At 42.0% G+C, this 12,780-nt stretch overlaps 1 protein-coding gene across 1 annotated transcript in view; it reads right to left on the reverse strand.

Annotated features, from left to right (window-relative positions):
- Positions 1–698: 698 nt before the first annotated feature.
- TMEM165 (transmembrane protein 165) overlaps positions 699–12,780 on the reverse strand; it is a 22,571-nt gene continuing 10,489 nt past the window's right edge. The window contains exons 2-6 of the mRNA XM_034671788.1: positions 11,248–11,473; positions 6,359–6,534; positions 5,641–5,823; positions 2,375–2,480; positions 699–1,510 (exon numbers count right to left, since the gene is read on the reverse strand). Of these exons, the coding sequence (XP_034527679.1) occupies positions 1,434–1,510; positions 2,375–2,480; positions 5,641–5,823; positions 6,359–6,534; positions 11,248–11,473 (768 nt within the window). The 3' untranslated portion in view covers positions 699–1,433. The remainder of the gene's footprint in view (positions 1,511–2,374; positions 2,481–5,640; positions 5,824–6,358; positions 6,535–11,247; positions 11,474–12,780) is intronic.

The following is a 12,780-nucleotide window of genomic DNA, read 5'->3' on the forward strand; positions in this document are numbered from 1 at the left end:
GTTATTCTGGTATCAGCTAGTCCGTGGGCCAGGCTGTGATGGTACCAGCTACTTCCTAACATGGGTTATTATCCTTTCTGTTCTTGCAAAAGATATAATGTAATTACTTGTTGGCTCTGTTTATAATAATCTAAAGCTGTTATTAGGGGAATAATGGTGTAGTCTGGGGTCTTAGCCTGAAATTTCTCTGACTTGTTTTATTTTCGCACATGGGCATTGTGTTTACTACCCTGTAACTGTACTTACTGTGGTGGCTAGGGAACTTAAAAGTTTCCAAAAATGACTTTTTCACCAATGTGTGCTATTGCTACTTTTAAGAGGCTATTAAATAGCAGGGCTGCTGCGCACGGGACCAAAACATAGCAGGCTGGGAGAGGCGGGGATGCTGTTTGGATAGAATAGTTAACAGAACAGACGGACATGACCGTGATTACTGAAGTTAGTGTGATAAAATGATCGGTGCTTATGGGCTCTAGAATGAAACTATGTGGTCTGACACACTGCTCTACCATACAACTTTTTTTTTTTTTTTAAACCTTGTTAGTACCTACTATGTCCCAGAGCTGTTTGAGGGTTAAAAGTGAGACAGGCTTTTAGAAGATGCCTGGCTCCTGTTTTCTAACATCAGTTTTAGGAACTAGTCTATAAATATTAATACTACTTTGATAAATGTTACAAACTCACAAGGGAAAACAAGCTCTGGTCATACCACTTTTATTTACACTGTATCTGTTACATTGTTTATTCAATATAGAAAAAATATGAATACACTCATAGTATTCTCTTTTAATTTAGTAATTCCATATTGTCAAATATTGACTGTTTTTATATTGGGTTACTTACCCAATTAAAAAAAAGGGGGGGAGGGAGAATGGACCTCGCAAACAATTCTTGTCATGTCATAACAGTAATACATTACTTTTGTGATTGATTACAACTGCTTTCTGGCTTAAGGAAGTATTTTAAAAGCTAAAAATTCATTCCTACCCCAAGAAAAATTTTAAGGCAAATATCTTAAAACACTCAGTGATCCAGGAGAAAATATCTCTTCCTCATTAAAGGGGTCAGTGCTTGAAAGAAAATCAAAGATAGACCCCATTGTACAATGGTTCTATGTATATACCCTCTCCTACCAAAAAAAAAAAAAAAACCCAAATCCATAAATACTAAAAAACAGTGACCATATTAACATAATTGTGCTGGAGAAAAGAAAAATCCACACTTATAAGGATATCAGGTTTCTTTTAAAAATCCATGTTGCAAATACAATCAATGATTACTTCTTTTGGACATAATACTTTCATTAAATGGGTCAAACTCACAAATCAATGCTACAAAATAGTCTTTCCGTCACTTTTAGTTATAATGTACACTATGTACATAAACACAAGAGTTACCTATCTTAAACGAAATACAAATGAGCAAATGGCTTGTTAAAAACCAGAATCGGGACTTATAAACAGTGCAGAAAATGCAAACGCCAAAAATACGATGCCTCCTATGATTGTCACTGTAAGAGAAGAGAAAATAAGTGAAATAAGACAAAATTCCTCTATGGGGGAGCTAAGATGTTACCCATTACTCTTCCAATCTTGTGAGCTAACCTTGAAAAGAAATTAGAAACACTCAAACCCCACTTCCACAGCAAAGAGTGCTCAATACGCCTGACTGTACAGTAATAATCCACTGCTTCTCCAGCACTATTTCAAGAAATGAGAGTATTAAAACTGAGATAGCGCTGACAGGCAACAACAGAATTATAACTCCTCTTAAAACCCAGTTATTAAAAAGAATGTTTAACAGCCTCTGACAGGCAGAGAAACTTCTCTTATTCCATTTTTAGGCTCTCTCAGCTACACAGGAAATTTTCAGTGGAATCCATAACGGTCTCCACCTACAAATTCCAATCTTACAAAACACACTTTGAAGGCCAGGAAATTTTATTTCCAGCATGATGATTTTTTTACTCAAATACATTGATAAAAAGCGACTATAAATCTGGTAAGGCTTTTAGATGAATTTGTATTTTACTAACATCTATGTATGTGAAAAACAGTCCATGTTTGCAGTAGCAGGGGCAATGAACCAGACCTCTAAGAGATCATCATTGCAGAGACCGAGTGTACTCCAGAAGTAAAAACTTAGCACGAACTCCCCCTTCTCTTAGTACTTCTAAAAGTTAAAACAGTATTTTCTTTGTAATTTAAAAAATAAAAGGGGTGCCTGGATGGCTCCGTCAGTTAAGCATCTGATTGTTAGCTCACCTATCCATCTCAGGGTGAGTTCAAGCCCCGAGTTGGGCTCCATGCTGGGCGTGGAGCCTACTTTAAAAAAAAATAATAAAATTGAAAAAAATAAAAAACCAAAGACTTACCAGTTCTGACAGAGATTTTCTGTGCAATCATTCTTCCTCCAATCACTGCCAATCCAGTGCATAAGCAGTGGCCCACGGTCCCACCCACTGCTACACCATACGGGTCCTGGAAGCAAGTATAGCTAACGTTAATTTAAAAGCAGTTGAAATAGTTACCTGACAACTGTTAGTCACTGAAAATGCAGACTGACAACAATAAAGCCTAAAACAGTTAAAACTCAAGTGTCTAACTTATGAAAAGTGGAATAGCTGCTTGAAGGAATATGTTCCAGTTATATCTAGGAATAGAGCTAAAAGTAGCAGAAACATTTCTAGGATCAAGATAACCCTGATACAGCCTTTCAGCAGCTGTCACGCTTCATTCACAGGTGATATCTAGCTCTTAAGTGACAAGTGCTGATGAGACTCCACCTAGACATCTCTCCCCTCGGGAAGTGTCCGCTCTGCTGAGGAAACAAGACAAGCCTTTACAGTACAGACCCTGCCTGCCTTTTCCACGGTGTCCTCCGAGCTTTAACTCAGCGCCAGGAGCACAGTATTCATTCACTAAATGCTTGCTACCAGCACAAACTGGAGGTGCTCAGACTGGAAGACCAGTGAGAGTTTTCCGGAAAAGAAAGCCCTGAAGAACGAGCAGGACGATCTGACTTTGTTTTGTGGAGGAGAGAACACACTAGAAGGCAGCAGGCCCCCAATAAGAGACAACTGCAGAATCTGTTAACATAGAACGTAACATGGTAGAGGTCAGCTCATGAAGGACCGTATCTATAAGCTTAGAATTTAGACTTTAAGACACTGGTTGGTTTTTAGCTGGAGGGTCACAGAACAGGTTTATGCTTTAAAAGTCTAGCGCAGAGAAGGAACTGGAAGGGAACAAAATTAAAGGCAAGGTGGTCAATGGGAGAGGCTATGGCCTGGATTGGGGTGGGAGACTGGAAGCAGAGAAAAGTAGGTAGGTTGGGGAAATTATGGAGGCATAATTGATAAACCTTAGCGATAAGTGTTAGGTGTTAAGGAAGAGAAAAATCAGGCATGCCATCCGTATTTCTCACCCATAATTCTCTGGATGAACTGTTAATACCAACATGACTTAAAAAGTTAGTGGAAGAAGTGAAGAAAGGGTTTATGGGTGCTGACAGGAGTTAAAAGTGGAGAAGTCCAGGAGTCCGTTGAGTTCAATGGTGAATAAACTATGGGACTGAAGAGAATGACCCCGAGAGAGAATGCAGACAAAAGAAAGCAACACCCAAGGGAAGACTGCGGAGGCGGCCAGGCAACGAGCCTGCCAAGATGAACACTGTGGGGCCAGTCGGTGGCTGCAGGGAGCTCACAGCCCCACATGAGCAGTTCTGATGAGATCAGAAAATAGGGGTCAGAAAAAATGGACAAACTCCCGTTTCCTATCAGAGCCGAGCCTTTTGAGACAGGGGGAAGGGAAGGGAGAGGGTGGCATCTGGCAGAGAAGTGGAATTGAGGGAAGGAGTAAAACTCTTTTAGATGAGAAAAACTCATGCCTGCGAAAATTCTCCTTCACAGAACTGGGCTGGGAGAGGGGCTAAGATTGAAGCCACTGAGTGAGGGGGACGTAGAGGGCGGGGATCCGGAATGCAGCAGGGACAGCACTGCCACCGAGAGGGGGCAATGAGAAGTGGAGCCCTGCTCTCCTGTGAAGTGGGGGATAGGGAGGTTGCTGTGGGGACCGGGAAACGTCCACGGCGACAGAGCGGGACTGCGCCGCCCAGACTCTGTATTCGAACTTCCAAGCCGGCATCCTGGAGGATGGGGCCATCCTATTTGAGAATGATGCTTGAAAAATCACTGGATTAAGTAAAATTAAATAGTTCCTTTAATACAGAAGTTTTCAGTCTTTGTTATTTGCAAAATTTATTTGACCCTGGAACCTCTCATACCCCCCTTTTTTTGCTTAGTACCTAATTAACATCTCAAAGGGCACAGTGTTGGAAGCAGAAATAAAGTTCAGACTAAGACGAACGGAACTTCATTTCAGCATGGTTTACATAAAAAATATCCAAAAAGTTAGGAACATTAAGGGAACAAAGACAACCTGTATTTCTGCCCCTGAAGAGCTCACTACGCACCCGCACGGCGCTGTTAGCCCGGCGAGCGGCTACGGTGCTGTAGGGGCCCCCCACGTGCATTACCCGTTTCATCCACACAAGCACCCCACGAAGCAGGTCAATGCCCCATTTTCAGATGAAACGGCGCAGTAACCTGGTCACACAGCACCCTGCCAGAAGGCGGCAGGACCAAGGAGACGCAGAAGGATAGTGGACCCGGACCTTTCACAAGTCACTCTGTGCCACACAGATGACAGTATTAAGAAAAATGCAGTGATTTCTACCATCGTGGCAGCTCACTCTGGCAGAACCACCCCCATTATCGCCATCACCACCACCACCAAAAGGTCACTTACTTTCAAGTCCCAATCCTGGCAATCTGAAAGCCAATAAAAAAAGGCTAGAAATCAAGAATAATGGAGGGCACAGCCATTACGGTGACATTTAAGTGGTATCTCACAACTATAAAGATAGAGAAGAAAATGCTATAAGGCAGAGAGCCTCCGCTTCTAGTCCTTGCCCCTGCTACCAACTAGCTTAGCTTTGGACAAGTCGCCCAGTGTCTGCGGCTCAGGTTCTGTATCTTTAGAGCAAAGGAGTGGACAAAGTGATCAGAAATCTCTTCTAGCTTACCATTCTAGGTCTTAGTATTCAGGGACTAAGATCGGCGAAACTGTATACCCAGAAGCAAGTCAGCTGTAACTGTACTACCCAGAGACAAGCGCTGTGAACATTTCGGTTTCCTGAAGTCTTCTGTTTGCCGAGGAGTGAATGAATATTCCCGGAGCTACACAGAAATCTGTAAATAAGTAAACTAACTTCTCCGACACTGGATGGTCAGGCTGTTGTTAATTTTCCACTGAATGATATTTTGTAAAGTAATCCCCGCCAACACTAAAGCTCTAAGAAAAGACAAAACCGAGTCAAGAAAACTGCCACGGTATCATTTCGGCAAAACTGAAGGGAAGAGGAGTCAACAAGAGAAATCTAAAGACGCCAATTCAGTTGGGACACAGGATGCCACCTGACTGTAGAAAGTGGAGACAGGCCATTTTAAAGAGAATCAGGATTATTAGGTCTAGAACAGTATAGCATATGAAGCTTGGCCCAGACTGTCCAGGGTCCTCTGGAGCAAAGTAACATTGTTACACTTGGTTTTACTATTAATACAGAAGCAGCTGTACTCACCTCTCTAGCTGCCAAAACAATTGTAGTTAGTTGTGAGCGATCACCCCATTCTGCTAAGAACGTTAATGTCAGAGCTTGAACAAAGATGGGGGAGATAAAATGCAGCCATCTTTTCTGAGGTATTGTTGTGCTTGCACCCGTTTCAACATCTCCTGGTCCATTTAAGAGTTTGGTTCGTTGAAACTAAATTTTAAAAGGGGGGAGAGAGAGAGACATTAATCCCAGGAAGCAAATCAAAATAGTACAAAATTAATCTTTCTCTTAAAAAGTGTTTAAATTTTATGGACTATGCTCCAAGAAACTAAAATTATGTGACCCCAAACTTTTCTTTTGAACTCTCCCACAACAACAAACACTATTCTCAATTCTTCCATTCCTCCGCAACAAAATCAGTATTTACTGCTCACTCTCCTAAATGCTGTGGGAAGAAGCGTAAAGTACCAAGTACAGTTCCTGCTTCGCGGGAGCTCATAATCACGACCTGAGGAGCCTGGTCACACGAGGTCCACCTTCAGCCCAGCGTCCTTCCCTACCACGTTGCCCCTCGCCCGGAGTCCGATCACACACAGCTCTAAGAACGCACACCAGGCACAACATTGCTTTTTTGGCAGCCCACACACATCACACGGCTAGGGGTGGCCACCGAAGGACCTCTGGATAGTGCTGAATCTTAGCTGAGTGCTTTCCTGGTCCCGATATTTAATACTGCCAAACTTACTTCTTCATCTTTTTTCTTTAATTCCGCCTGAACTTCTTCCAGTTCCTCTTGACCTTCATCTGGACTCATCTTTAAGCCTTCTCGCAGCATTCTAATGCCAAAAATGGCAAATAACGCAGTTGAAACATAGTACGTATACACCCTGGGGATGACTGTGGTGGCGTAGCCGAACAAAACTGGAAGAAAATGCAGCAGTATGCCCAGTTAATCCGAGTGCATCACAATAGCCCGCAGACTGTTCTCGGGGTGGCTCAGTCAGGTGAGCGGCCAGCTCTTAAATTCGGCTCAGGTCGTGATATCAGGGTCCCGGGACCAAGCCCTGTGTCTAGCTCTGTGCTCAGCGCGGAGTCTGCTTCAGATTCGCTCTCTCCTTCTGCTCCTCCCCCACCTGTGTGCGCTCTCTATCTCTCTGTCTCTCAAATACATCTTAAAAAAAACAACATGGTTCTAAAGGAAAAATGGCTCACATGAGAAGCTAATCTAATACATATGAAACCTTAAAATCACCCACTTCTTTCCCTCCATCAACTTTGGATCCTTCAATCAAGCCAGTGGTCTAATATAATGAATTCGATGGTCTAGCTGAAGACGGCACATACTACACAGGGAGATCACGAACTCCTCTCCAGACAGTCAGCCAGGGGCTGGCTCGCCACAGGTCACGCAGGGCACAGTACTTTAGGTAGAAAGTTAACATTGATGCCCTCTAAGGATCCTGAGATCTTAAAACCTGGAAGCTATACCACCTTCGTAAGTAAGTGATATTTCATCACAAATCTTTAAATTACGAACTTCTATAGTGAAGAATCATGAAAGATTCTCATGATATGTGGGATTCAAACTCTGTTCCTTTTCAACTACTTCGAGTAAGTATATCTGATATAAGAAAATAATTCCTATACATATATTAAAATAACATTTACAACAGACTCAAATGTATTCAGTACCATTCTTTCCTTTTGTTACAAAGAGGACAACTGTATAAGTCATACAAAAAACTATACTTAGAACCATATCAAGAACCCAAATCCTAACTGTGAAAGCACACTTACACCAGTATTATCAGTTAGTTCAGTATTTAAATCTTAGGAAAGGCCAGAGGACATTTCCATATACATAACAAATGCAATTACTCTTCACTTCACATGCTCTTTTTATAAAATGAGCACACTTAAAATCTGCCTGAACATCAGATGCACAACCACATCAAATGTATTCCCAAGTTGCTACATTACGAAATTGAAGATTTTAAAATCATGTTTAGGAAGACATCAAATCTATGCTTGTGTGTTTGTGTTCTAATGGTATGTGTGAACATGTATGTCTGCATATATGCGTGTGCAAACACAACACAGATTTGCTAGCTCTCGCCACTGGGAAGGCCGTGAAGTAAAGACATCTCAGTAAGGAGCCCACTTTCCACGCAGATCTTGGTTTCTAACAGCATTCCTCCTGAAAAGCCGCCTCAGGAAAACAGCTAGTTCCAGGGTTGGGCAGATAGGGCTGGAAAGTAAGCAAGAGCAGAACAACGATGGGAGCACAACACAAGGACCGGGAGCCAGCCTGCAGGGGCTCCCACCAGCCGAATCTGGGACAATTTAAGCAATATAGTTAAGTAATTAATTAAAACTCACGGAAAAAATGAATTCCCCTGTTTACAGTGACCACACATAGACAAGCCCGCGGCATGGGAAGGAGCTCTTTGTTAGTGCGGTGTGCCGGGGCCCGAGGGAAACGGGGGTGGGGCCCCAGAACCAGAAAGTCATCATTCTGCAGTCATGAAGGCAACACTGAGATCAGGTGAGAATCATCCACTCTAAACATCAGGGACAGAGTATCTGCACTGTCTTACAGCGTCTCTGTAAAGACTGCACATTGGGGCGCCTGGTTGGCACAGCAGTTAAGCGTCTGCCTTCAGCTCAGGGCATGATCCCGGTGTTCTGGGATCGAGCCCCACATCAGGCTCCTCTGCTATGAGCCTGCTTCTTCCTCTCCCACTCCCCCTGCTTGTGTTCCCTCTCTCGCTGGCTGTCTCTATCTCTGTCGAATAAATAAATAAAATCTTAAAAAAAAAAAAAAAAAGACTGCATATTATATGCAGGGAAAGAGACCACATACAAGAGAAATCTTGACATCAATGAGGGACAGATGGACGTCATGCTCTTCCAGACATGGTAGTCTCAGAGGGACAAACACCACCTATGCACTATTCTAGTCAAGAACCCACAACCTTAATCTGATCACGAGAAAACAAACTGAGGAGCAATCTATTAAAGGGGGAGGGGCTGTATTCTTTAAAAAAAAAAATGTTAATATTGTAAAACACAAGAAAAGGCTGTGGAAGTACTTCGGATTAAAAGACTAAAAAGAACCAAATGTAATACCTGACCTAGAGTCGCTCGTCTACGGGAGGGGAAGCACTGCTACAGAGGGTATCAGGTCTACTGACAAAACCAAAGGAGTAATGGTAAAGCATGTTATCGCTTTATCCATGTTATAAATATGTATATATTTATACACATATAAAAGATTATGTATATACGTACGTACTTAATGTATCTATAGATATAGCATGTATATGTCACATGTATCTATAAATATATAAATCATATATGTACATCCAACATGCATAATTTTATTTAGATACAGGTCACAAACGCTAAAGCAAATGAGGTAAAATGTTAACAGTGAATCTAGATAAAAAGGTATATAGGTGTTCTTTGTACTGTTTCATTTTTGCAACTTTGTAAATTTAAAATATTTTCCGTAAAAAGGTTTAAATTTAAGAATGGAATGTAGCAAACCTCTTTTAAATCTCCTAAACTCGGTTTTCCTTCTATCTTCAGATAATCCAAAAAAAACCTTGATACTTACGGACACTTACAATGCCATCTTTTCTGCCTCACGTCTCCAGAAAGAGCAAAAAACCACCTGGCATTGTAACTACTACTTTTGGTTACAGTCCCTCTATTTTCTCTTTCTTTGGAAACTTTCCCTCACAATCAAGCACTTTTGCTCTGGGAACAGTGAGATGTTACTTACTTCTCTTTAAACAAGGACTTTGCAACAAGTCAGAAGGCAGCTACACATGTCCTGGTCCTACATCTTGGCACTGTAGAAGTCCCAAGAAAAATCACCTGAAGTGAAGACAGATTTGGGACTCACTGACTTTCAGGTCATTAAACTGAGAACACTCAGCATAAGGACATTAGCGTGAAGGGGGAGAAATGGGCCAAGAATAAAACTGTGGGGAATATGAATACTCAATGGCACAAAATTTTTTCCCAGAGAGACAGAAACAACTATAAACACAGGGGTCACAGAAGCCAAGAGAATAAAAAGGTGGGAATGCCCAAGAATGTGTTCCGAGGGGGTTCGCTGAAATGAAAACTGAATTCTAATTAAAGGAGAGCTGAAGCCTTTCCAAAGTGTCAGAAGCAGAAATCAGATTACAAGTGGCTAAGGAGTGAACTGGGAGAAAGGCAATGAGGAGGAGGAAGAGCAGCAGAAGGAAGCTCCGAAGTACCCGGGACTGTCATCGACGGACGGCACACGACTGTCCTTGTCGCATGACACAGAAAGGCTAAGCGAACCCCCGGCGACATGAGGGGCCTGCCTAGCATACTGAGCCCTCCGCTAGCGTCTCAATGGGGCAAGACCACAAGCACACAATCTCCAAACTGCGACTGATGGACTCCCAGGATATGCAAACACTTCACAAGGGGACCCGGATGAATGCTTTGTAAAGAAGTCCATTTCCCAAAGTTTGACTTCCATTGGTACTCTTTCTTAAAACTCATCTGCCTGAAAACGTGCTTGTGGTTAAGGAGTCAGTCAGGCTCCCCCCTTTCTCACATCCCTTCTTCGGTTACCTTTTGTCCCCTTTACAAGGATGCGCCTTTTACCCAGCTTTCCATGGTGCATTTCCCCATTATGGAAAAATATTTTTATCCTCGGGCAGCAAAGAAGGGGTCTAAGATACTGGGGTCCTCAATCAAGGCATCATAAACTTGCTCCGTACTTGAAGAACTAGCTTCCGTGAGAGGTCAGAGAGACGCGGAGGGGTGAAGGACTGAGCACCCGAAACACTTCACACAGACCGAGACCCTACGAGGGAAGGAGGCATTATCGGCTCCATTCCACAGATGGGGACGCTGAGGCTCGCAGGTTAAGGAACTTAGCAGTAGGCCATAGGCCACTGTGTGGCAGTCAGGTTCCCACCCAAGTCTGACTCTCAGGGGAAAGCTCAGTTTTCCACCCAGCTAGGTGGCTTGGGGTGGCTTCTGAATCAGACTCAACTATGCTTCATTATTTAGTGTTAGGTCTACCTTCCCGTGGTCTAATTCTTTGAAGAACCGAAGCCTATACAACAGTAACACAAACTGGGAATCTAAGAACATTTCATCCCTTTATTATAAGGGGTAGAACAGCTTAATCAAACACAACAAACCAAAAGTGACTCTTCGTTTACTGATTACCAAATGTCCTTCAACAGTTAATGCTTTCAAACACGTCCTTGAAATGTCCTTCAATCTATAATCCTCTGTTGTGACTTGAGTCCTATTTCTAAGAGATCAGATAGAAGGTTGTCTGGACTGAAAAGAGAAAAAGCCAGGGTACATATACACAGCCAAACCAAGGATTAAAAAACTAGTGAATAAATGAGGAGTATGGATCTTGGCTATGAATGGCTGAAATTTTAATTTTAAAAGTACAACATGGTTTTTAGTAATGTATGTAACTGACACCATTTTCTGTTTTACTAAATTCTGGAACTCTGTCAATGGAAGTATACCTAACTAGCTAGCTCAATGAGTCAGTGACTCAATGCCCCATACCATGCTTTCTCCTTAATTCAGTAAAGCCATGAGGAGGAAAAGCACACTCACCTGATAAGCACGTCATTAGGCCCAAGGCAAGCATAGCCCCAGCCAAGACCGTCAGCCGGTTATAGCGCATTGCCATGATGGCAGCTATAAAAAATGTCTTATCACCCAGTTCAGACACGATGATAACTGAAATGGCAGCAACAAATGCATGGATAAATCCCAAATTCGTTTGGGCAGCTGGATCTTCTTTATTGCTATGAACCGGGGCAGCTGGTGTAAATCCTTTCTGAAATAAAAAATAAATAAATCTGTATCAGCTATTTTTTGGAAAAAATAATTACTTAAAATTCTTTTATTTTTGAATGTGAATTAAAGTTTTTCTGTCATGGTCATCAGACTCACCGTCTAAGGACTGTGTAATGACCAGAACCTCTAATTGATGGGTGCTGCAATGCAGATCCAAGTACAATTCTACAAAATAATTTTTAAAAAAAAGAGTAGAGCAGCCACATATTAAAACTTCTTTATTTTCTAAGTATTTGTGATTTGAGATTTAATTCTCATCTATGTCTCAAATTTTTATTTGTAACTTGAGTGGAAGAGCCAGATATGATTATCAAACATTCAAGTAACAGCCAAGAGAAGTTCCTTTAACATTTTATAGGCCGATATAGGATCCAGAAAGTTCTCAACAGGCTAGAGCAAGAAATGGCTGTAGCTAAGATGAGATTTAATATAGCTGGATATAAAAATATATAAAGAATTTATACAACACCAAAAAACCCTAATAATCTCATTAAAAATGGGCAGAGGACCCAAACAGATATTTTTCCGAAGACGTCCAGATGGCCAACAGCCACACAGAACGGTGCTCCACATCACTTGTCATCAGGGAAATGCAAATCAGAACCATCCTGAGGTATCATCTTAAACCTGTCAGAACCGCTAGAATCAAAAAGATAAACAAGTGTTGGTGAGGATGTAGAGAAAAAGGAACCCTTGTGCACCTGGTGGAAATGTAAACTGAGGCAGCCACTGTGGAAAACAGTACAGGGGATGCCTCAAAAACTTACAAATAGAACTACCCTATGATCCAGTACTGGGTATCTACTCAAAGAAACCAAAAACACTAATTTGAAAAGATCTATGCACTCCTATGCTTACTGCAGCATTATTTACAATAGCCAAACAGGGAAGCAACCTAAGTGTCCATCAACAGAAGGATAAATAAAGATGTGGTACACACACACACACAGTAGAATATTACTCAGCCATAAAAAAAAAAATTGAGATCTTGGGGCGCCTGGGTGGTTCAATCGGTTAAGCATCTGCCTTGGGCTCAGGATCGAAGGCCCCTTGTCAGGCTCCGTGCTCAGCAGGGAGCCTGCTTCTCCCTCTGCCCCTCCCCCCTGCTTGTGTGCTCTCTCTCGTTCTCAAATAATAAAATTTTTCCAAAAAAATGAGATCTTGCCATGTGCAATAACATGGATGGACCTAGAGGGTATTATGCTAAGTGAAATCAGAGAAAGACAATTACATATGGTTTCACTTATATGTGGAATCTAAAAAACAAAACAAATAAACAAAAAGCAG

Source organism: Ailuropoda melanoleuca, chromosome 11, assembly GCF_002007445.2.
Source record: "Ailuropoda melanoleuca isolate Jingjing chromosome 11, ASM200744v2, whole genome shotgun sequence".
Lineage (NCBI taxonomy): Eukaryota > Metazoa > Chordata > Mammalia > Carnivora > Ursidae > Ailuropoda > Ailuropoda melanoleuca.